The sequence below is a fragment of the Eptatretus burgeri genome, chromosome 3 (assembly GCF_056783735.1).
Source record: "Eptatretus burgeri isolate ZD-2024b chromosome 3, Ebu_testis_v1, whole genome shotgun sequence".
Lineage (NCBI taxonomy): Eukaryota > Metazoa > Chordata > Myxini > Myxiniformes > Myxinidae > Eptatretus > Eptatretus burgeri.
In genome coordinates this window covers 133,623,933-133,649,322 of record NC_140963.1, presented here as the reverse complement: position 1 = coordinate 133,649,322, position 25,390 = coordinate 133,623,933, and the positions used below count along the sequence as shown (strand labels likewise).

General features: G+C 44.1%; 1 protein-coding gene across 1 annotated transcript in view; it reads left to right on the top strand.

The window, feature by feature from the left end:
- Nucleotides 1-5,869: 5,869 nt before the first annotated feature.
- LOC147031010 (tubulin beta-4 chain-like) overlaps nucleotides 5,870-25,390 on the top strand; it is a 31,229-nt gene continuing 11,708 nt past the window's right edge. Inside the window, exons 1-3 of the mRNA XM_085875666.1 lie at nucleotides 5,870-6,076; nucleotides 6,775-6,883; nucleotides 21,785-21,895. Of these exons, the coding sequence (XP_085731792.1) occupies nucleotides 6,020-6,076; nucleotides 6,775-6,883; nucleotides 21,785-21,895 (277 nt within the window). The 5' untranslated portion in view covers nucleotides 5,870-6,019. The remainder of the gene's footprint in view (nucleotides 6,077-6,774; nucleotides 6,884-21,784; nucleotides 21,896-25,390) is intronic.

Genomic DNA, 25,390 nt, shown 5'->3' with positions numbered 1-25,390 from the left:
TGTGTGTTCCTAGTTTGGTTTTGTTTCAAAAATCGTGCTATTTTGTGAGTTTTCGTCGAACTAGTCTTACCGGGTAGTTGATGCCTACCCATCCCTCGATCGTGTTTATTTGTATTTTCTCCCCATTCCTTCAATTTCTATCTTCCCCACTTTCCCAACGTCCCCCATCCCTCCCAATGAAACACTTTCTTGTCTGAAATCCAAAAAAACCATTAAAAAAAAACCTTTCTCCTTGCACACTCATGAGTCTCACTCTTTCTTCTTCTTCTTCCTCCTCTTCTTCTTCTTCCTCCTGCTGGCACACAATCTTTATTCTACTGAGCTGACCCTCTCTCACCATTACCTTCACGATTTCTTCTAACAACCTTCCATTACCTGTTCTTCAAAAATACATCAAAAATAATAATCTTCCTTGTATCCTTTCGATCTCCACACCTCCTGAAACCACGTGTCTCTCTCGACTCTTCTTGACACTTTTCATCGACCCAGCAGTTTCACACTGCGTTTACCGCTCCAAATTCACCACGCACTTCCACGATTTTACTTCAACCTTCCCTTTTCAGAATGTTACGCAATCCTAATTTAAAATTAATTCATTCCAATTTTGACTATACACCTCCCGGAACCACATGCTTCTCCCGTAACAAAGTGATCTTTTACACCCCTGCGTTTCCCCATCCTATTTCACCATTCACCTCACAATTTTTTCTACAACACTTCCATGACCGAATCTTATGAAAACTCTCTTAAATAATAATAATAATAATAATAATAATAATAATACGAATAAAAACGATCTCATATAATGCTTCATCTTTGTCTTTCACACGTGTGGTACTCACCGCTGTATCATAATGCACTCTCCTTCTTCTTCTTACGGCTGCTCCCGTTAGGGGTCGCCACAGCAGATCATCCGTCTCCATTTCGCTCTATCCACCACTTCTTCCATTGACACTCCAACCACCCGCATGTCCGCCCTCACCGCATCCATGAACCTCTTATTTGGCCTTCCTCCTCTCCTCCTACCTGGCAGCTCCATCCTCAGCATCCTTCTCCCGATTTCCTCCGCTTCCCTCCTGTGCACATGTCCAAAGCATCTCAATCTCGCCTCTCTCACTTTGTCTCCAAACCGTCCTACCTGCGCTGTCGCTCTAATATGCTCATTCCTTATCCTGTCCATCCTCATCACTCCCAACGAGAATCGCAGCATCTTTAACTCTGCCACCTCCAGCTCCGCTTCCTGTCTTTTTGTCAGCGCCACCGCCTCCAAACCATACAACATAGCTGGTCTCACTACCGTCTTATATACTTTCCCCTTCACTCTTGCAGCTACCCTTCTGTCACAAATCACTCCTGCAACTCTTCTCCACCCACTCCATCCTGCCTGCACTCTCTTTTTCACTTCTCTCCCACACTCTCCGTTACTTTGGACAGTTGATCCCAAGTATTTAAACCCATCCACCTTCCCCACCTCAACTCCCTGCAACCGCACCATTCCACCATCCTCCCTCTCATTAATGCGCATGTACTCCGTCTTACTCCAACTGACTATCATTCCCCTTCTCTCCAGTGCGTACGTCCACCTCTCGAGGCTCGCTTCAGCCTGCTCCCTACTCTCCCGACAGATCATGATGTCATCCGCAAACATCATAGTCCATGGAGACTCCTGTCTGATCTCGTCCGTCAACCTGTCAATCACCATTACAAACAGTAAAGGGCTCAGAGTCGATCCTTGGTGCACTCCCACTTTTACCTTAAACCGGTCCGTCATTCCTACCGCTAAACTAACCGCTGTCACACTGTCCTCATACATATCCTGCACGACCCTCACATACTTATCTGCCACTCCCGACTTCTTCATACAATACCACAACTCCTCTCTTGGCACCCTATCATAAGCTTTCTCTAAATCCACAAACACACAATGCAACTCCTTCTGGCCTTCCATATACTTCTCCATCAACATTCTCAAAGCAAACATTGCATCAGTGGTGCTCTTTCCTGGCATAAAACTATATTTCTGCTCACAAATCGTCACCTCTCCTCTCAACCAAACTTCCACTACTCTTTCCCACAACTTCATGGTGTGGCTTAAAAACTTCATCCCTCTGTAATTTCCACAGCTCTGCACATCACCCTTGTTCTTGAAAATCGGAACCAGTACACTTAATCTCCACTCCTCCGGCATCCTCTCACTTTTCAAGATTTTATTAAACAATCTAGTTAAAAACTCAACTGCCATCTCTCCTAAACACTTCCATGCCTCCACTGGTATGTCATTTTGGCCAACCGCCTTTCCACTCTTCATCTTCTTCATAGCAGTCCTCACTTCATCCTTACTGATCCACCCCACTTCCTGATTCACTATCTCCACCTCTTCCAACTTTCTCTCTCTCTCATTTTCTTCATTCATCAGTTCCTCAAAGTACTCCATCCACCTTCTCAACACACTCTCCTCGCTAGTCAGCACATTCCCATCTGCGTCCTTATCACCCTAACCTGCAGCCCATCCTTCCCAGCTCGGTCCCTCTGTCTGGCCAATCGGTACAAATCCTTTTCCCCTTCCTTTGTATCCAACTTCTCAACAAGCTCGCCATATGCCTTTTCCTTAGCCTTCGCCACCTCTCTCTTCGCCTTGCGCCGCCACTCCTTGTACTCCTGTCTACTTTCTTCATCTCTCTGGATATCCCACTTCTTTTTCGCCAACCTCTTCTTCCTTATACTTTCCTGTACTTCCGCGTTCTACCACCAAGTCTCCTTATCTTCCTTCCTCTGTCCAGATGTCACACCAAGCACCTTCCAAGCTATCTCCCTCACCACTTCTGCTGTAGTTGCCCAATCATCCCACACCTCTTTACCACAATCCAACACCTGTCTCACCTCCTCCCTAAATTCCACGTAACAGTCTTCCTCCTTCAGCTTCCACCATCTGGTCCTTGGTTCAGCCCTCACTCTCTTCCTCAACCTCACCTCCATAATCATCCTACAGACCACCAATCGATGCTGTCGAGCTACACTCTCCCCTACCACCACCTTGCAGTCTCTAATCTCTTTCAGGTTGCATCTCCTGCTTAAGATGTCATCCACCTGTGTGCACTTTCCTCCGCTCTTGTACGTCAGCCTGTGTTCCTCCTTCTTCTTGAAATACGTATTTACCACTGCCATTTCCATTCTTTTTTGCAAAATGTACCACCATTTGCCCTTCCACATTCCTCTCGTTGACACCGTACCTACCCATCACCTCCTCATCCTCTTTATTCCCTTCCCCAACATGTCCATTGAAATCTGCTCCAATCACCACTCTTTCATCCTTGGATACACTCTCCACCACTTCATCGAACTCACTCCAGAAATCTTCTTTCTCCTCCATCTCACACCCCACTTGCGGGGAATATGCACTGATGACAATCATCATCACCCCTTCAATTTCCAACTTCACACTCATCACTCGGTCCGACACTCTCCTCACCTCCAATACCCTCTTGACATAATCCTCCTTCAGGATTACCCCGACACCATTTCTCCTCCCATCCACACCATGGTAGAACAGTTTGAAACCACCTCCAATGCTCCGAGCCTTACTCCCCATCCACTTGGTCTCTCGTACACTCCCAAGTATCTCTCCCTGGTTACTCCCTCCTCCGGTATGACAGACCTGATCCTCGTCCTGGTGGAGGAGTTGCTCTCTTCATCAAAGACTATTCCTCACTCTCCTTGCACTTCCCTCACTCCCCCACTCCCCCAGGAATACCTATGGCAACGGCTTCCCCTCCACTCCCACCTCATGTTTATATGTGTACTGTACCGTCCACCAAACAGTGATGACTCCATCTACACCTCACTATCCGAAAACATGGACCATCTTCTATCTTCTCATCCAAACTCTCTTCTTCATATGTGGCGACTTCAATTGTCATCACGCCAGTTGGCTAGGTGTGGGTACCTCTCTCACCTGTCATGGCACCTCAGCAAAAGCTTTCTGCGACTCAATCGGTCAACTTCCCGACCCGGATCTCAACCAATGGTACTCCATCTCTTCTGGATCTGATTTTGACAAATTTCCCTGTATATAAATTTCCCTCTTGTCTCATGCCCCCCCCCCCACCCCCTTGCTGTGCGTTGTGTGTTCGCTCTCATACGAGCCTCGACAAGGTATACCAAAAAAAAAAAAAACAGAAAAAAGGGGAAAAAAAAGAGAGCGGAAAGTTTGAGGGAGTGAGGTGGAAGGAAAAGAGGTCGACCACAGTTGAGATGGGAGGAATGTGTGAGGAGGGATATCAATAAGGTGGGGGTGCTTGGAGAGCCGAGAGAGATGGCTGATGACAGAGGGAAGTGGAGGAGTATTGTGGGCAAGGTAAGGCAGAACTTGGTCCTGTTGGACCTCACCACTTTAATGAAGGGAGGAGGAGGAGGAGGAGGAGGAGGAGAAGGAGGAGAAGGAGAAGGAGAAGGAGAAGGAGAAGGAGAAGGAGAAGGAGAAGGAGAAGGAGAAGGAGAAGGAGAAGGAGAAGGAGAAGGAGAAGGAGAAGTTCTTTATATAAACTGTATACAGAATGTTTCCATTATTTTTGGTTTTAACATCAATTTAATTAAGCAAATCGAAATTCTTTCACAAACCGAGTGACCAGGCTTGGCCGACTGGGATTGATCCTTGCTGGATATTTGTTCAGCGGACCGGCACACAATGGTTTGCTCTTGTAAATATCACCGTGGGATCTTTAAGGTCCACCATATAATGCTGACCGATAGGACACCCAGCTTAACGTCCATCCGAAGGATTTTTATTTATTCATATGCAACCTGCCGCTGCTTGGCTGCATCATTTTCTGGGGGCACATCTGTGTTGCTGATGCAGTACCCATTACCAGTAAGCTGATACTCATTTTGCAGACCTCAGAAGGATGACAGACTAAATCAACCAACCTGGTGTTAATTCAACGACACAACAGGGGCTTGATCTCAAGATCCTAAGATCTTAAGCCAGCCACCTTAACCGTAAAACCAGCACCAGGCTAATCAGAATGATGACGCACTTTGTGATGCAACGCCCTGCCTGTGAATCACCGAAAGGATGGTTTATAGTTGGTTTGGGACTCGAACTAAGATTAGACAGTTCAAATGTAGGTTCACTTCCTCGACACCTCATCAGGTGAATTCCAAAATGTAAGACAGTGGGTGCGCTCTCTTCACGTTCAATTCGAATTAATGGCTGCATGAGTCTGGAAGAAACGTTTCACATCTTGTAAAGGTGTACCCATATCCACTGCGGTACCGAGGACCCAGGTTTTCAATTACAGACATTTATCAGAACACCAAGGACCCACGTAGACCATGTTGAATAATTCACACAACACAGTGATTGTGTCAATGAATCACGACGATCCAAGATATAGGGAGGCATGATGTGAACCCTCCATGAACGACACAAACCCCATGTATGCATTTTCTGTGCCATCATTGATGGCATGCGGTCTTCTGGAGCATGCCGGGTCTAGGCAGAACATCTATATAATCACAGTTGTCCTATGTGCGAGGAGATCATAAAAGGTACTCACGAGCTCACTGGAAAGGCATCTTGGACACAGACTAATTGGGGTTCAACATGGGGGTCCAGTGACATGTCATTCCAAAGATCCGTAGTCATACTTACTGGTGAAAAGGGCAATGATGCAGGACTATGGGTCTAAAAACTGCGAGACAGTTTGTACAATGAAACATGCCTCCGGTTATGGATGTACCTTCGTGTGACGCTGGGTGGAAGGGGACGTGCTGAGGCAGCTGTGCCAGGAGGGGAGGGAGATGCACGTCACTCCCTCGTCCCTCACCCTCCCCTGGGTGGGCAGAGGCTGAGCCCCCTTTATAAAATCCAATCGCGGAATTGGAGCTTCTCTTCCCCTCCTCGCACAGGCTCGAGAGGAGCGTTTTCGCCAGGCTCGGTACCCAGTGCATCCGCCCACCCAAGGTCCTCCAGCACAGGCTCTTTGCAGTCCACACGCGTTCTCCTCTCCATCAAAAAATCATGCGGGAAATCATTCACTTGCAAGCTGGACAATGCGGCAACCAAATCGGATCGAAGGTAAGTCAGATGTCAATTCAATAATTGTTCGTGATTTGCACGGTGACCTGTGTGTGTTTCGTGCACACACACACACATATATATATATATATATATATATATATATATATATATATATATATATATATATATATATATATATATATATATATATATATATATTTTTTTTTTTTGTGTGTGTGTGTGTTCTTCCATCATGGGTGAGTATCATTTAGAATTTCACACTGGTGCTATCACAACTTGACTGGCAAACGGGTTGCAATCCAGAGGTCGCATCTTGAGACAACGCCCTGCTGCAGACCACGCAGACCGCTCGGCTTGTCTCACACATACTCCAGAGAACAAAGAGAATGACAAAGGGAAGATTCTATTTCATGACTGTTGGGCACGTTCAGACACATGACGACAATCAGCTGCTTGATAAAGACATTTCATCGTGATTGATTTAAAATGTTGCACCGACTCCACGAGTGTGCCTCGATTACGTTGCATACGTGCTGTGAGCTGCATACATGATTCTGAGATGACCTCCCAAATATATCCAAGAGGTCTCTCCCTCCAAATTGGTCTCTCGAACACTCATTCTGGGTCATTTGATGATGGCATCTCGGATCATTTGTGTGATGTCGCAGCAGCTAACGTCATCCATTGTTCTCACCCCCCATTTTCTCTCTTCTCTTCCACCCCTTTTGCTGCAGTTTTGGGAGGTCATTAGTGATGAACATGGCATCGACCCCACAGGCACTTACCGTGGAGACAGTGACCTACAGCTCGAGAGGATAAATGTCTATTACAACGAGGCAATGGGTGTGTGAACCAGGGAGTACCCTTACTGGGATAGGGAAGGATGGGTGGAGTACACATGGGGCAATTAATGGTGGAGACGGGGGAGTACAATGATAAAGGGAGGGAGGATGGAGAAAACAGTGGGAAATGGAGCTTTGAAGTAAAAACAAAGAAGCAGACGAAGATCTCTCGTTAATCCTGGTTGCATTACATGTTGTCCGTGCAAGAGGGCTCTCTGGCTCACGGTACAGATGGAGATTTGAGGATAAATTTGTTCAGAATACCGAACAAGAGGATGGGGCTCTTCCCCCTCCTTTACTTCCACGGACATCTTGATCCACTCTTCTCGATTATAATATTTTAAAATTTACCCCATAATTTAAGAATATCAATTAGAAAATGCAACCTGGTTGAAAATTGGTGGATGGCCTGTTTCGTTAAGGAGTCGGTGATGTTTGCTTGTAAATACCTGCTTGATGAACCATCTCCAGCTTTAAGATATTTAAAAGGACTGACAGGAGTTAAAATATGTTGATGATAAGATTTATGGGAATTATGGCTAAACGACGAGGTAGTTAATTTGGCAATATTGGAATCAAACCCGTCTATGGAAGGAAGTGAAGAAATTGATGAACCCAGAACCTGCGTCCGAAGACCACTTGGGTGGGAGCACAGGGCATGATGCCATCTGGAGCTGTTGGCTGGGACGACACCGATCGTACAATGCACGTCTGTTCCACTGCTCATAAAGACGAGCCAACATGTGAATGTCACTGTGGAGTCTGGAGCTCTCCGGTGAAGCGGTTTTAACACACTCAGAAAAGTCTCCATACATATTCATTTCGAGCAAACAATCGCCATGATGTATTTACTGCTTGTGGGGGCACTTCCAAAGAGGATGTGGCTTATGGGTTTGCTTTATCGCTCAGGCGTGTCATTCAACTACTAATGCCATGAGGAGCATGCAAAGGATGTTGACTGGGTGTGCAGGCAGGAAGGGAAACAAATGGGAGATACTGTTGGATTCTGATCGTGAAACAGTTTCCCATCTCCCATCTCAGTGCCAAGAATATGCAATAGAAGACAAACATTGATCATGTTTGAATGAATAAACGAGAGATTAAAGAATGAGCTTTTCGTGTGAGGATGTATTGGATTCCAGAAAAATGATGGTGTCGGTAAACTCCAGCTTTTTCATAAAGTTCAGAGATGAAGCTTGTAATGGAAGTGTATCTTGGCCTGTTCTTACACACAAGCAGGGTTACCCAGAGTTTCTCAGGTTGGGGGAGGGGGGAAGGGTGCTGAGAAGTGGGAGAAGCAGAAGAGCCAGCAGGGCTGAGAAAGGAGCAGGCAGATTGGGGGCAGGAGAACCGATGGAAGAGGAGAACTGTGTGGGGGTAGGAGATCCAGAACACAACAGTGGATAAAGGGGTCTTAAGGATCTTCAAGGGTCTTGGGGTCTTCACCGTCTTAATAGTGGAGCAGCAGGAGCCAGAAAAGAGGTTTATTCAGTGAGATACCCACACCAGCAGTACCACATTTTCTAATGTGGTTATTATTGACCACCTACTATCCCTGTACATGAAAACCGATGATGCCAGTCTGGAAAATGGTGGCATTCTGAGAAATAGGCCAATTAAGGTCGGTGACCCCTGAATTTGGCAATATTTACTAAAACGGCTGTAGTTTATATAATTTTCATATTACAATACCTTGATATACATCAAACTGATCTGAAGACAATAGGCTATAACATGCAATAACAAAAAAAACAACATGTGGCTGATAATTGTAAGTGCAGAACAAATTTTATTACAAAATTTGCCCCGAAAATTTTTGCCCCCTTCTCCCTCCCCTCTCTTGCCCCCCCTCTTCCCCCTCTCTCCCTTCACTTGCCCCCCCTCTCGCCCTCCTCTCTCACCCTCCTCTGTACCTCCCCTCTCTCGCCCCCTCTCACCCCCTCCTCTCTCCCTTCTCTCTCCCCCTCCTCTCTCGCCCTTCTCTCTCCCTTCTCTCTCCCTTCTCTCTCCCTCCCCTCTCTTGCCACCCCTCCTCTCTCCCCCTCCTCTGTCCCCCTCCTCTCTCGCCCCTCTCCCCCTCCTCTCCCCCTCCTCTCTCCCTCCCCTGTCTTGTCCCCCCCTCACCCCTTCTCTCTCGCCCTCCTCTCTCCCCCCTGCTCTCTCATCCCTCTCTCTGTAAATGTATTCACAAATGTCGACCAAGCACAACGATAAATTCCAACCTTGGGAAAAAAACAGCTTTCAAACCCTTGGGAAACAGCTGTTTCCCTCGGGAAAATTCAAACCTTGGGATTAATTAATAATTTGAATAATAATCAAACCTTGGGAGTTTGGCACATACCCAGGTATGGCACATACCCAGAGAAAGGCACATACCCAGGTCCCCAGTGTCGATTGTGACGTCATACCAAACGAAGAAGAATTGTGACGTCAATCCTTCAAATTTTTTAAAATTATTTAAACAAACATTAATTGTGACGTCATTCGTGACGTCATAGCACCGTGTCCTGTCATTGGTTCAAAGATACATGGCCGCAACTTGGGAACCGCTCGTCTGATCGATATCAAACCTCGAAAAGGCACATCCGCGGGTCCCCGGCAATATTCCTGGCAAGTTTCAATCCGATCAGACCGGTGGTCGTCCGGTTATTAATAATTTGGGAAAACATTGGCATGATAAGGTGAGAAGGTGGAACGACACCTTCAGCTGCCATATATACAACTTTTCAACACTGAAAAAGCAGTAAAATGGCCGGAACTTGGGAACCGCTCGTCCGATTGACATGAAACCTCGAAAAGGCACATCTGTGGGTCCACGGCAATATTCCTGGCAAGTTTCAATCGGATCGGACCGGCAGTCGCAGATAAACAAAACAGACAGACAGACACACAGAAATTGCTGGAATTATAGATGGATATAATAAATTTCTATTATCTTAAAGGTAAATCATGTTTTCATGACATTTTGTCCAAGATGTCCTAAAAAAACGGAAAATGGTATTATTATTGGCAATATTCATGGCAAATGACCATTAATTTCATGTGAAATATCTTTGAAATAATATATTGTTGTAAGGAATTATAATTGTTGATGAGTATATCAATAACACACAGGGATAGATCCAGAATTTTTGGAAGGGGTGGGGGAGGGGGTTACAAATACCTATGTACTAACACCCCCTCCCCCTTCCTCAATATCACTAAATACATATGCACTAAAAAAAAAGTGCCACCCCTAAACCCTGAACCAACCCTAAAATAATGCCCCTGACAAAGAATATTGGATTATATAAGATGATCCCATATGCCACAATAATCCTGAGATGACCCCCATATTCCTGAGATGGTCCCCACATGTGGCACTGCTATAAATAGCACTCTCATCAGCCATGAGTTTACAATGTATATGAAATTAGGTCAGTCACACTTGAACAGATGCGATAGAGTACACATACTGCAGCATGTTTTATGTGACACCCTCTTCTCTGTTAAAATGTAAGTATGAAAATATTTGTTTCTATTTTTTTTTAATTATGAATAGTCTTGTGATGAAGATATATTACCATGTAGCAAATTTTCTGATGGAAAAACATGTGGTATACTGAATGTGTTGCCTACAGGCTGTTGAGCTGGGATTAAATAGTATTGTCATGAGAATGTGTCTAAAATGTAAGTCATTACTGCATAAATTTTATGTAAGGTACATGGTGTTGTGAAAAATAACCCCCCTAAAAGAATAGTCCTACGAATAGGGTTTATCCCAAGGTCTAAAATACTTATGAATTTACATTGAATTATTTTCAATTTCGTGGATTAAATAGACTTATTCTGCCAAACTATTGGTGACCAATATTTTTTATGCTTGCAGGCAGATCCACATTTTGTCTTAGTGTACTCAATATCACTTCAACAGCACTGAACAGTCTATTATTACAATATGGATGCAGAATTTGACACTGCTCCCATTGCCAAGAAAGCTAAGGGAGAAGATACCATTGACATTGATAAGTGTCTTTTCTGCACAAAAGCCTTTTCATCAAAGGAACAGCCAGTCACTCCAGTTCTTAACAAATTACGGTCCTTATTCTCAGCATGCAGACAACGGAATGGCTCAGATTGTCAGAAACTTTTGGCCCATGAATCTGATATAATTTCTGGAACAGTGGTGTTCAGGTATCACAGACAATGCAGATCAACATATTTAAGCCAACTTCACATCAGAAGAGCTATTAAAACAGTTGATAACTCTGATGTAGTTTTGGATGATGGTGGTAATTCTCGTAGTGGTAATGGTGATGGTGATGGTGATGGTGATGTTGCAAGTGGTGGGTGTGCCAACCGCTTTACAAGATCCAAGGCATCAGTTGTGAAGTTTGACTGGAAATCTCGCTGTTTCATCTGTAGTGATCCTTGCAGCTCAAAGCACCGATTATCATGGTCCATGGTAGAGTCATCTGTGAAAGATGACCCTGAGCATCCCAACATGTACACCCGAGTTCTTCAAGCTGCAAAGGCCAAGAAAGATGATGACATGATAACCAGACTTCAGGGTGTACCCAATGGTGATCTGGTTGGCATTGAGGCTCGTTACCACAGAAAAAAGTCATGCTACATCAAATATGTCAGTGGTCGCTCTATCACTGCAAGTCAGAACAGAAAGCAACAATTTGCTGCACACAGTACATCAGTGAGGAGACTGATCAGTGAGTTTACATCACCCATCATTGAACAAAGACAAATATTCTTCCTCAGCACCTTGAGAAAGCGGTTCTTGGAGATCCTTGCTGAAGAGGGAGTGGACCATCCAGCTTCATACACATCCTATAATCTCAAAACACAACTTATAAAAGAGTGGCCAGATGTTGCATTTATGCCACAACCAGGCAAGTCAGATCTTGTTTGTTCTTCAAAGACAACAGTAGGAGATGCTTTGCAAAAGGCATATGAGATGTCAAAAGTTTTGAGGGAAGTCGCTGAGGATGAAGAGACAAGTTTGAAGACAGATTTGACATCATCAATGGTTGATGAAAGCATTGTTCCAGCCTCTTGGTCTGCTAGGATCTGATGAGCAAATCATTTCAAAGGAGATAGAAATGGCAGCCACAAAGTTTGTTGGCTACATGTATGGCAAGACAAACTGCATGTCATTGAATGCCCTGAGGTGTCAGAAGACTGGACAGAGGAACATCCAGGGAAAGAAACGACCACCAACAGTAGATGCTTTCAGTCTGCATCTACTTCGCTCTGCTTATCAGCTGTTAATATGGAGACAAGCTACTTACCCTTCTCCAACCCCACCTGATGAAACAGCATATGGCTTCGAACACAGCCCAGGTGGCACTGGTCTCCAGCCTCAAATGATGAGTCAATCGCCAGCTGCTCCAGAGTTGTTCAATGACCTTGTGTGTGACTGTCAACCCAATACCTGTGCAGTGTCGTGTTCTTGCTTGGAGAGTGGCCAACCATGCACAGCAGCATGCACCTGTGAAGCCTTGGTGGATGGAGGGGACAAATCATGTTCAAATCCCTTTGCTCTCTCTGCATTTTACAGTGATAATTCAGACTCAGATGCAGACGAGATATCAACATAATATGTAACAATAATGTGGACAGTTTCCTGGCATTTATCTTAGTAACTGATAATTTTGTAAGAAAGATTGCATTTGATGCCAAAAGTGGAGAATTTGTACAAACAGCCATTTTCGTCCTCAATATTTCTTTGAAATTTATTTTCAACAAAGTACATTGAAAAATTATCATTTAAAAAATATTTATAGTGTATAAGAATTTGTACCCCCCCCCCCACCCCCTATTTACACAAATCCTGGATCCATCCTTGTGTGTTGTTGATATACTCATCAACAAATATAATTCCTTGTGACAATATAATATTTGAAACAAATTTTTTTCTGAATAAATGTGAAATTAATCAAGTTAATGGTCATATGCCGTGAGAACTGAATAAAACCATTTTCAGGTATTTTCAGGCATCTTGGACAAAATGTGATGAAAATGTGATTTACACTTAAGATAATACAATGTATTATATATGAATAATTGCAGCAGACTCGAGAGAAACGTTTTAATGCGTAATATTTGATACTTTTATATTATGCATGTGATGAGTGATGCTAAAAGTATATGAAAAATATGAAAATTTGGATTTTTGGGGCAAAATTTGAAATAAAATTGGTTCTGTACTTACTATTTTCAGCCACATGTTCTTTTTTGTTGTTGAATGTTATAGCCTATTGTCTTAGGATCAGTTTGATGTATATCAAGGTATTGTAACATGAAAATTATAAAAACTATAGCCTGTAAGGAAATTTTGCCAAATTCAGAGGTCAACGACCTTAATTGACCTATTTCTCAGAATGCCACCATTTCCCAGACTGGCATTATTGGTTTTCATGTATAGGGATAGTAGGTGGTCAATAATAACCACATTAGAAAATGTGGTACTGTTGATGTGGGTATATCCCTCTTTTCATAGCCCCTGCTGCTCCACGATAAGGGTATTTGAAGTGTTACAGTTCCTCAGGGTCTTCAAAGTCTTCATGGTTTTGGGAGTCCTAAGGGTCTTCGAGGTCTTCTGGCTCCAAGGTGTCTTAAGCGTTTTCAAAAGATTTAAGGGTCTTAAAGGGTCTTCGAGGTCTTAGGGGTCTTCAAGAGTATTAGGGATCTAAACAGTCTGAGGTATTTGGGGTTTTAAAATGTCTTAATTGTGTTTGGGGAATTCAATGGTCCGAAGGGCCTGATGGGTCTTTGCGGTTTTAAGGGGTCTTATCTCCCAAGTATGTAGAAAGTCTTCTCTCAAGCATGTTAAAAAGAAAATCTCATGGTTCTTCAGGGTCTTTCAAGGCTGAGGTTGTGGATGAAAATTCATTGAGGACAGCCCCCGGGTCAGATTGGTCTGTGGGCGAAATTTGGAGGTTGTCGATCCAGGAGTCTTTGCAAGAAACGTGAACAAATAGACAGACAGACATCCGATGAATGTTATTCATTAGTTTGTGTGTGGATGTGTATATGTATGTATGTATGTATGTATGTATGTATGTATGTATGTATGTATATATATATATATATATATATATATATATATATATATATATATATATACATATATATATATATATATATATGTATATATATATATATATATATACATACATATATATATATATATATATATATATATATATATATATATATATATATATATATATATATATACATATATATATACATATATATATATATATATATATATATATATATATATATATATATATACATACATACATACATATATATATATATATATATATATATATATATATATATATATATATATATATATATATATATATATATATATATATATACAGTAGACTTGGCGTAAGTTGTCAGCTTCGGGACCAAGAAAAAAAAGTGACGACTTAGAAATGTGACGACTTTTGCGTATGCGAACATTCTTGACTGTGGGGTTAAGGATGAAGTCGCGCGTGGCCTGGACACGTACGTGTGAGAGGGCGCAACAATCTCGCAGCCGGCTATTGTACTAAAAAGGGAAACACAATCCTCAGTGCATAGGTGGGGGTTCATTGGTGAGTTGGAAAGTGATCAAGCAAAGATGGAATTAATGAATCACTTTATCAAAAGTAAAGATAATGAACAACTGTACGACAACTCATACACCATCGGTGATGGTATATCACCATCGACAAATATGGAATGAATTGCTGTTGGAATTCATTTATTGGAATGAATGTAGAATGAGTTTTCATATGGAATGAAAACTCATTTTCCATCGACAAATTGCATGACACACAGTCATCGTGGTGATGACTACCACTCAATGCCTATGTGTAAATGAGTGTGGTGATGTACAAAACAAGCCAATATAAAATCATGATCGGACTTCACCACTAAGCTCGATCGATCCTTGACTCCTTCGCCAGACTGCATTGCGTCGCCTGCCTACCTCTTCAGATGCATGTGGGACGGCGCGCTGACTGAGCTGAACGCAGCGCAGTTATAAATAGCTAATTACTGGCGGTGTACACCAATGAGCGAGCATCACGATTCCATGAAATCGGGCTTCTCACGAGGCAGCAGTTGCGTGTGACGAGTTAGGAGTGGTAATTTACTTGAGTTTCCATTTCGCGGGAACGGACATCTGACGACTTAGATGAAGTGACGACTTACAGAGGGATGACCCTTTATTCAAAGTGATTTAACATTCGATAAATTCGGGACTTTTTGATGCTGCCGACTTCGACGAAGTGACGAGTTACACGCAGCCGACTTACGCCTAGTCTACTGAATGAATATATATATATAGAAACATTCCTGCCCCTTTCTGCTGCATCCAACACATCAATTTCAAGAACTGACTGTTCACTTGCTGCCTAATATATCCCACCCCTTGACAGGTGCCATTGTAACAAGATAATCATTGTTATTCACTTCACCTGTCAGTGGTCCTAATGTTTTGGCTCATCAGTGTGCATATATATATATATATATATATATATATATATATATATATATATATATATATATATATATATATATATATATATATACATACATATATATATATATATATATATATATATATATATATATATATATATATATATATATATATATATATATATATATATATATATATATATATATATATATACATACATATATATATATATATATATATATATATATATATATATATATATATATATACATTAATATATACATACATACATACAAAAACATATATATATATATATATATACATTCTATATGCACATATATACATACATACATATATATATATATATATATATATATATATATATATATATATATATATATATATATATATATATATATATATATATATATATATATATATATATATATATATATATATATATATACATATATATATACATATGCATATACATAAGCCTGGTGTTGGCGCAGTGGTTCGGGCAGCGGCTTGGGATCCAAAAGGTCCTGAGTTCAATCCCCGTCAGGCCACTGAATTAATACACCAGGGGGTTGACTCAGCCTGTCATCCTTCCCAGGTCGGCGAAATGAGTACCAGTGTACTGGGCCGGTGTATACCCCGGTTAAAATATGTGTACCATATCCCTGTGTCGTAAGAGGCGACCAGGGTTGCTTAAGGAAGAGTATCCGACGTAAAACATGTGCCAAATCACTATGCGGATCATACGGATCCAACTATGCTGATCATACAACGGATCCAACATACAAACTATGCTGGGTGACCCTCGATGTCTCTGCCCACACTTGACTGGACTCCAACAACGCCTTCAACGGCGCTCCGGCTGGCGACTTCTCTCCAGCTCCGATTCGGCTCTCTCACCATCTCGCCAACTGCTGCCGCTCTCCACACCCTTTCCACCAGTTCCACCGATTTCTCCACCAAGCCCACTGATTTTTACCAAGTCCACCGATGTCCTCACTAATTCTCTCGCAAATCCACCAATTCTCCACCAAGTCCACCGATGTCCTTACCAGTCCTTACCAGCGAACGCGGCGTTTTTTTTCGCTGGGGCCTTTTTCCTCCCTTCCCCGCACGCGCGGGAAAATTCCCAGAGAGTTCCGCTGGGCTCTTTTAGTGTGATAACCGACATTCTCTTTTTTTTCTCCGTTCTGAGGGACACGCCCCAACCATCACTTCTGTTTTCCCGTTCTGAGGGATATCGGGGCGGGAGTTGTTGAGATGCTGTCTTGGTGGTGGAGGTGGCGTGGTTGTAGTGTGGTTGGCGCTGTGATGGGGATGGCGTGGTTGTTGAGATGCTGTTTGTTTGAAATAAAAGATAGAACAGAATAACGACTAACTCAAAGATGCACAGCCCGGCACATGAATAATTCCCTTTATACATCGGTGGGGAAATCTAACCTGGACAAGCACTTATCGACATAAGTGATCCCTGGGGAACCTGAATGGTGTTCTGTGAATTTCCACAACCGTAACACTACCCCCCTCCCCTTTTTACAGACTCGTCCCGAGTCGTCAAATTTTCGTGTGCCTTCATGTGTAAGTTTCCCCGAGTATGATTTACCTTCGGATCGCTGAGTGCGACATTTGGTGTATCCATGTCCCAAAAGTAAATAACCTAGGGGCTGTGTAACTAACTAAACAAACTCACTCGTACAGACGACTGAACTAAAATTGCCGGCGCTATGACAAACATGCAGGGGGAGCAAAACTCATGTACAATTTTACCTTAACTTATAAATTTTACACTAAACCATGGCCCAGGACTGGTGGACTCTGTGTGAAAAGGGCATGGCAAAGTTATTCAGTATTTTAGGGTGAGCGCTCCGCAGCTGAAGGTCGGATGTCTTCAGGGCCTGTTCAAAAGGCCCCGTTGTCTGTCACAGAACCTTTTTCATGTCTTCAGCTGCTGGAGGAAACTCACCCCAACCGGGCATGCCATCCCATATGCCATTCTTGAAGCAGGGAGCCAGGCTGCCCAAATGCGGTCCCTGGCTCATGAAACAATTGCAGGTATGAACACAGAAGGCGACAGGCTGCCCAATGCAGTCCCAGCCACCCCCCCCCCGAAATGGGCGCAGTTAAGCAGTGAACACAAGTGGTGGACAGGCTGCACCAATGCAGTCCCCGTGTGCAGATGGATGGATGGATGCAAAACACGGTGCACGGGCTGCTCAATGCAGAATCCGTGTGCCGCTGCCTGCAGGGCAGTCCCTGCAGAACACTGGATGGGCACTGACTCAAGCAAACACAAAAAATGAGCGGATGGATGGATGGATGAAAAACACAGTGCACGGGCTGCTCAATGCAGTTCCATGGTGTAGCTGCCTGCAGGGCAGTCTTTGCAAAACACACTGGACCTGGTGCACATGGTAATGGATGGACACAGGGCCAAATGCAAACAAGGGCTAGCAGGCATAGGGTCAAGGCAGAGGCAAGCAGACAAGGCATGGCAAGGCCGGAACAGGCTGCTGTTGCACAAACAGGCCGGCATACGAAGCTGGCTGGCCTCTTGTCTCGTTCTAGAGGTTTGTGGAGGGAGTGCGGTGGTGCCGGCCGGTCTTAAGGCGGGCTCGGACCTAGCCTACTGTCTTCCTCCCAAACTATCGCCTTTGCCTGTCTCTGTCCATACCCACTCCCTTAGTTTGCAAAACCAAATTTAGCCCCATCTTATTTTTATTTTCCCTTTTTTTTAATTTTGTCTCCCGAACCCCTTTATCGTCTCTGTCCGGCTAATCTATCGTGTCACCGAGCCTACTCCCAACGACTACGTTCCCTTCCTGGAGGGTAATAAGGGAGAGCTAGCATGCTGTATTCAGGCCCAATTAAGCCTCAGAATGGCCTCCTCAGGTCGCAGTGATCTAACCCAAATTGGGTCCAGCGGTCTACGACGAGAGCGAAGGGATGGATGGTGCGGAGGGGTGCACTTTCCTGTCTACCCTAACATTTATTAACTTTTAACTACCCCAGGGGTTTCCAAAAGCGTCTCTCACTTCATCTATTGGTTCTTCCAACCAAGATTCCCGTCGCCTGTGTTGGTGTCCTCACAAATTTGGGCCTTGCGCTCTATTTTTCCCTCGTGCCCTCGCACGGTCTCGTGGCTGGGCAGCGCGGCTCACTTGGCAGGAACTACCCTCTGCCGATTCTCCAACTATGGCACCCCCGGGCCCTGCAACTGCCTCCAAGCCTACCAGCTCCCTAAAACCTGGGGAGTGCCCTCCATGGCTGCTCCCCCTCAATGCTCACATGGCAGGCTGGCGCCACGGGCACCTTTCCCCGGGCGCCCGTGCCCACGACACTGCCCACGTGGCTATTGACGCTACGGGCCCCACATCATGTGGGCCCACCCGTGCCCACTACGCTATCCCGGCCCCTCTTGGGCCCTTGGCTTACCGCGGCCGATTAGCCAGGTACCCAGGGTGCCCACGAAGCGATACTCACCGGTCGCAGCCACGCTCCCAGCCCATCAACAGGACTCCTGCACCCCTCCAAATGGGTTTCGAGCCTACATTCGCACCAACAGCAAAACGACCTCCATTTTGTCTATTTGACTAACCCATGAACATACATCACTCTGACCCCGGGGTCCCTTGGGTGGGAATCACTCTTCCCCCCAATCACTCATCGCACCATGCATACCACATTCACTCCATTCACACAGGCTCGCTCGACCTCACTCACTCATCAAGTACATTTTCCACTCTTCAACACATCTCATCGCTGAACACTGCCATTCTGCTGACTGCATCACCTGCCAAACTCGCTCGTGCTCCTTCCTCATCCCTTAAAATACAGCACCTTCCATATAATCTGCGCAGCTAAGCCACGTCCCCACGACACACTCAAAGTCTGTCTTTGGCCTCAAATCCAAAAATCCCTTTTCCATTCCAAATCTAAACTGACGTTCCCACTAACAAACCATTCTACGGGCCAAATGAGGACTTGTCCCTGCCCCATGAAGCCGGTATAACTATCACTAACCCATCCCCCTAACTCGTGGTGTTCCTGTGCCCTAAGCAAGGAGGTCTCCCACCCCCTGCCCAGGGAATCCTGAATACTTGAAGTGCCGAGGCTTGCTTTTGCCTTTTTTTCTTCCTTTCCTTGCGCACCAGCGTGGCAATTCACAAACCTCGCCCTTTTCCCGTGACCTCATGGCAGCTGTTCGAGCTTGTATAACGGGCGGGAATCCACAATATATATATATATATATATATATATATATATATATATATATATATATATATATATATATATATATATATATATATATATATATATACATATATATATATATATATACACATATTGTTGTAGATTTCCCGCCCGTCGGCGTGCGAACGACAGCGTCTTACCAATAGCTTCGCCCACCGAACGGACAATCCAGTCGCGGCTTTCCGGATCAACGCCGGAAACCAGCCACGGGTGTGTTTTAACCACACCACAACATTGTCCGCACTCTACCCGCGTGCTAAAGGGTCCGATCACCAAATCTTCGGTTTACCTAATTATTCGCGCAGGTAGGTTACCGAGAGATTGTACCTCAATGGGACCGCTTGGAAACGAGCCGCTTTAGCAGCTCACTTCCTTTTGGGATAACCGAGCGGGGTATTATCGCACAGTCCCGTTGGACCCGATCACTTTACCGGCTATTTAAAAACCAACTATATTTTGAGTGCAAGATGGGGCAGTTCAATGAGGGAATGGACGCAATGAACAGGTTTACATTCACACAAGGGCATTTATTATAATAAAGCACGTATGCAATTAAACAAGGCAAAACACGTATGCAATTATGCAAGCAACAAGAGCATGACAAAAGAACTACGACCGTCTATACAAAATGCAATGCAAACATTTACAGCACACAAAGCACTTAACAATTTCCTACTTATTAGACGGGCCCACGGACACATGTGTACACACACACACACACACACACACACACACACACACACACACACACACACACACACACACACACACACACACACACACACACAAGAAATGGTGGCAGAGGCCTTTAATAACAAGCTCCACCTCAGAGGACAGGTGAGCTGAAACCCAGAGCCTATCTCGAACCTCTCCACCTCGTGTGGTCTTCAAGTTGTTCGGTCCCGTGCTCCAGCGAGAGAGAGCTGGATCCAATCGCCGTGAGCTGCGATCCTTCCCGAGCTCCCGCGAATCCTCCCACGCTTCTCAACACGTGCTGGTGAGACGAGGTGCCGATCCTTCCCGTCAATGCGCCGCTTCCCGCAAGGAACCACCTCCAAGAAAAGGTCGACGAGTCGCACCAAGCTGGGAACCAAAATGGAGAACAAAGAGCTCCACGAACCAAGAAGAAGAAGAAGCCACCACTCACAGCTCGAGCCGAGCGACCAGCTCGACTCTCTTCCAAGCAAAGCAGCTCGAAGCAAAAAGCTCTCCCGAGCCAAGCAGAAGTCGAAGCTCACTGACGCATCAAAGCAAAAAGCCTCCAAAAAGCCTCCTCCCGAGCCAGGCCTCAGCCGAAGCAAAAAGCTTCCGAAGGCCTCAAACCTAACCCAAGCCAAACAGGACCCGAAGGTCTGCTGAACGGGTACTCTCTGCCGAAGCAAAAAGCTTACGACTCAACTTCCGAACACGAACAAAGAAAAGATCTCCTTTTATCCTTCTCCCGCCCTTCCCCCGCTCCCGGCGTGACTCATGACTCATGCCCTCGTGCTCCATCCCTCGCTCAGCCACGGGTGGGAGGGAGTTGTTGACATCATGAGTCATGGGACAGCAAGGTTCTTCTTGCTCTTCGCAGAAGAGGAGGAGGGATGTCTCCATTGTTCGTTCCCTCACTATTAAATCGATCTGCAGCGCATCGAATCGATTTCTGAACATTTAAACAATGGAATGTGAGCTATCGAGGGAACAAGCACTTATCGACACAGCTGACTAAAGGAACCTGTATGTTGTGTGCAATTGAATTCCAAATTTGTAACAATATGTGTATATACTATATATACATATATATATATATATATATATATATATATATATATATATATATATATATATATATATATATATATATATATATATATATCCCATTTTTGAGCTCTTTCAACCGGCGCAAGAGTAAAGGGTTTCCTCTTTTCACATGGTGATATTTTTACCATGGGCTTCTGCTGGTATCTTTTATTTGCAGGTGATTTGTTTGTTGGAATTGAAATTGTTTTGGAAAAGTAGTCTCCATCTGACCATAACCGTTATTCAATGGAAGAATAGCTGCTGTTTTGATGATTATATGCTGTGATACAATAAGCAAGTGTCTTCCTTAAACCCTAACCACAATCGGAATAAATACGAAGTCTGATTCCTATGGTTTTGTCATTGTCTTAGGAGGAAAGTATGTACCAAGAGCCATCATGGTGGACCTTGAGCCCGGAACAATGGATTCGGTCAGATCGGGACCACTCGGTCACATGTTCCGACCTGACAACTTCGTTTTTGGTACGTCATGCTCTGGATATTCCTGCAAAATTGAGGTGCAGATCGTTTGTGGTTACCGAATTTGAATTAGGCCTTTAAAAGGTTGTGTCCCTCATGCGCACCACTCAAAAAGATGAACAGCATGTTGCATCATCGTTATTTGCAACCAGCAAATAAAAATTACACTTGCTTGGCACTTCACTCTCCTCGAAGTATCATATAAAGTACTCACTTTTTGAAGATGATAAAATGCAACGTTTGCCTGAATAACAAGCAAGTTGAGCAAACCAGTTGCCCCTTTCAATTGCACCGACACTGCTTTGCGACTCGTGGAGACAAGCCATCCTTTGAATGATGAAAACGAATTTGTCTTCCTTATTCATGCCAGCAAAGGAAAGAACACAGGAACACAGGAAAACAGAAAAAGGAGAGTTTGATACACCAAGGAAAGTGAAGATCCTTCTTGAATTTTTTAAAGTCCAAACAGAACTCAATTTAATGAAATAGATATATTAACATTATAATTTGTAAAACAGTTCTGGTGTTTTGTAACTAATTAATTAAAGGGTTGGCAAAGTAAAAACTCAGAAATTGATTGTCCAAGTCAGAGCTTCATTAAACAAGATAAGGTGTGTCCATTTGGTGGACATCTCATTTAGAATTTGTCAAACAGTGGAGCATCTGGAACACCAAGGGTGCTCCAAATAAAGGATAGTTCCAGCAAATGGATGTCGTTATTTTTTTTGAAGGGATGTGTTACGAGTTGGACACTAACAAAAGAGGAACAAATGAATGGAGATAAGCAGTGATTCTGGATTTAGGTAGTTTCACCAGAAGGGGGATGCTGGCAAACATTGTGTATCCTGCAGAAACCTTGGTGGGGGACAAAGTACAGAAAGAGCAGAGGGTGAAAGACCACAAAGGAGGTGGTAGATGACAGAGAGACCACTAACTTGTCTGCAATGGGAAAATGATAGGTCCACAAACTCAGCTTCATCGCCGGACTTTCCAATGATCTTGAAGGCCTTGGTTTTCACGGTGTCAAGCTGAGTGAGGCATGTGAGGCAGGAGTGCCAGCCCAGAGAGGAGAGCAATACTCCATCAAGCTGCGGATAAAGGTCTTTTGGGTGGATGAGTTCAGGAGTGCCAAGGAAGGACGTCGCACGATGGAGTATTCCCAGCCAGTGACTGGCTTTGGAGGCCAATTTTGAAATGTAGTTTGCTCAAGAAAGATTGTGGCTGATAGTGAGACACAAATTTGAGCAACTCAACTTCTTCAAGAGGATTGTAAATAAAGTACAGGGGAGAGTTTGCAAGATGGTTTATTTGGAAAGAGTCTGTGAGTGTGTGGGATTTATCAGGATTTTTGTATACATTATCGAGGCTTGTGGAAGAACTAGAGAAGGACGTAAGGGACCAAAAGGGAAAAGAGGAAAAACACCAATAGCAGAGTAAAAGTGAGAGTGAGATTGAGAGTGAGATCATGGGGAAGGGGAGAAGGACACATGGGGTGAAGTAGCTGCACACAAGTTGAATTAAATACAACAAGGACAGGAAGGTGAAAGCAGGGATGAAACATAAAAGGAACAAACCAACTAACAACCAAAAAAGAAGTGAGGGAGGGGGAAATCACAACCTGGAAAAAGGGAGTTCTTGGGAATGGAGTCATTTGGGGTAGAAGACATCATGAGTTGGTATGGGGTGACATGAGGTAGAGGTGAAGTAGTGAAGCCTGAAGTGAAGGATGGAACTGGACAGACTGGGGAAGTTGGTTGCACAAGTGAAAGAAAAAAATAACAAATTGGACAACTTAAAGACATATTCCAAGTGTTTGACCAGCTCATAATTCTATAAAAGTCTGAAGAAATGGAAGAGGCTGGCTGCCTGCCTATCTGAAGGATGAGAGATGTCACAGCAAAGGGTGGAGTCATCATCAAAGTCATAAAGAGGATTTTCCATTCAGAGTTAATGAAGATTACGGAGTCGACTGAGCCCAGAACACTGCCTTAGGGCACTTCAGCCTTAACTTCTTCGTTCATCTGCAGCACAAGGCTGCATGGCAGCATCATTGGCTGAGAGTGCGGTTGTGCCGCTAATGTGATGCTCTCTACTGGTTTGAACAGGAATTTGGAATTTAGCCATGGTACTGGTGATAGCTCGCCTCCTCTTTCCACCCTTAACAGAGAGAGTAGATGAGAGGATCATGTTGAAAGACACGTTGACTATGAGAGCAGAGGAAGTCAGTAAACCATGTGTAAAGGTGACTTTGGATGCCACAGACAGAGAGTTTGGAGAGCAAGGTGGAATGCCAGACTTCTTGAATGCTCGATATATGCCCACAGAGACGGCCTCAATCTCGTATCTGACATTGATTAAGATCCACTATCCATTGTTGGGTGAGTAGAAGCAGCATTATCAAGGGAGAGTGACCTGGTTGGAAGCAAGCTCTGAGGTCTGTCATTCAGGGCATCAGTTTTTTCACCTTGTTTCTGTAATGCTGTGATGTTTGCTGACTTCCAAGCAGATGGAAGATGACCTAGAGCAAAATATAGGGTGAGCAGAGCAGAAAGAGGATGTGCAAGAGCAGAAGAGCAATTTTTAGGACATGTGAGCTGAAGCTGTCCAGTTCAGTTACAGAATCAGTCAAGGGTTAAAATAAATTTCTTCAGATTGTCAGGTGAAAAAGATAGAGTCCAGGAGTAGTTAGGTATGACTGGGAAGTGTACATCCAGAGAGTGAGGGATTGGGGACACAAGATTTGGAGGCAAAAACAGAATTGAGGAATTCGGCCTTCTCACGAGCAGAGTCAGCTGTGGAGCTATTTGATGAGAGGGAAGGGATGGAGGGGAAGGATACACCAGAGACAGACTAAACAAGGTGCAAGGAAGTTTTAAAGGAGAGAGCCAAGTTTGAAAGTTCAACCTTGAGGTTGGAAAGATGTCATTTTCTGCCTCTCCTAAGAGTGGATACACATCTTGTGGGCTTTGTAGAATGATTTGAGGTTACCTTCTGTTGGATTTTTCTTCCAGGAAGAAAATGCAAGTTGTTTCAAGGCAACTGCCTCACCAGGGGATTTTGTGTACCATGGGCAGGAGGATGGGTATGATAATTGAAGACGAGATGGGATGAATCTTTGCACGAGATAGACCAGGTTTCTGTGGAAGAATTCCCAGGCTGAGTTAATATCAGGGTGGTTGATGTAGGAAACAGTCCTGAAGTGAGATGACTGCTTGCACTCCCTGCCAATCTGCCTGAGTGACCTGCCAGACTTGGAGATGCTGAGACATCTCTCTGAGAATAGCGAGAGAGATGATGACTCTCACAAGCATATGATCAGATGAACCAATTGGAGCAGAGGAGGAGCAGGAGACATTTGCAAGGAAGTTTGTCATCACCAAGTCCAGATAGGAGGATTTGCCATTGGGAGAAATGCGGGTGGGAAAGTTCAAAGATTGAGTCAGTCCCGTGGAGTCACAGGAGTCCTTTGAGGAAATGCCTTGGCTGGTGAGAGAGGTA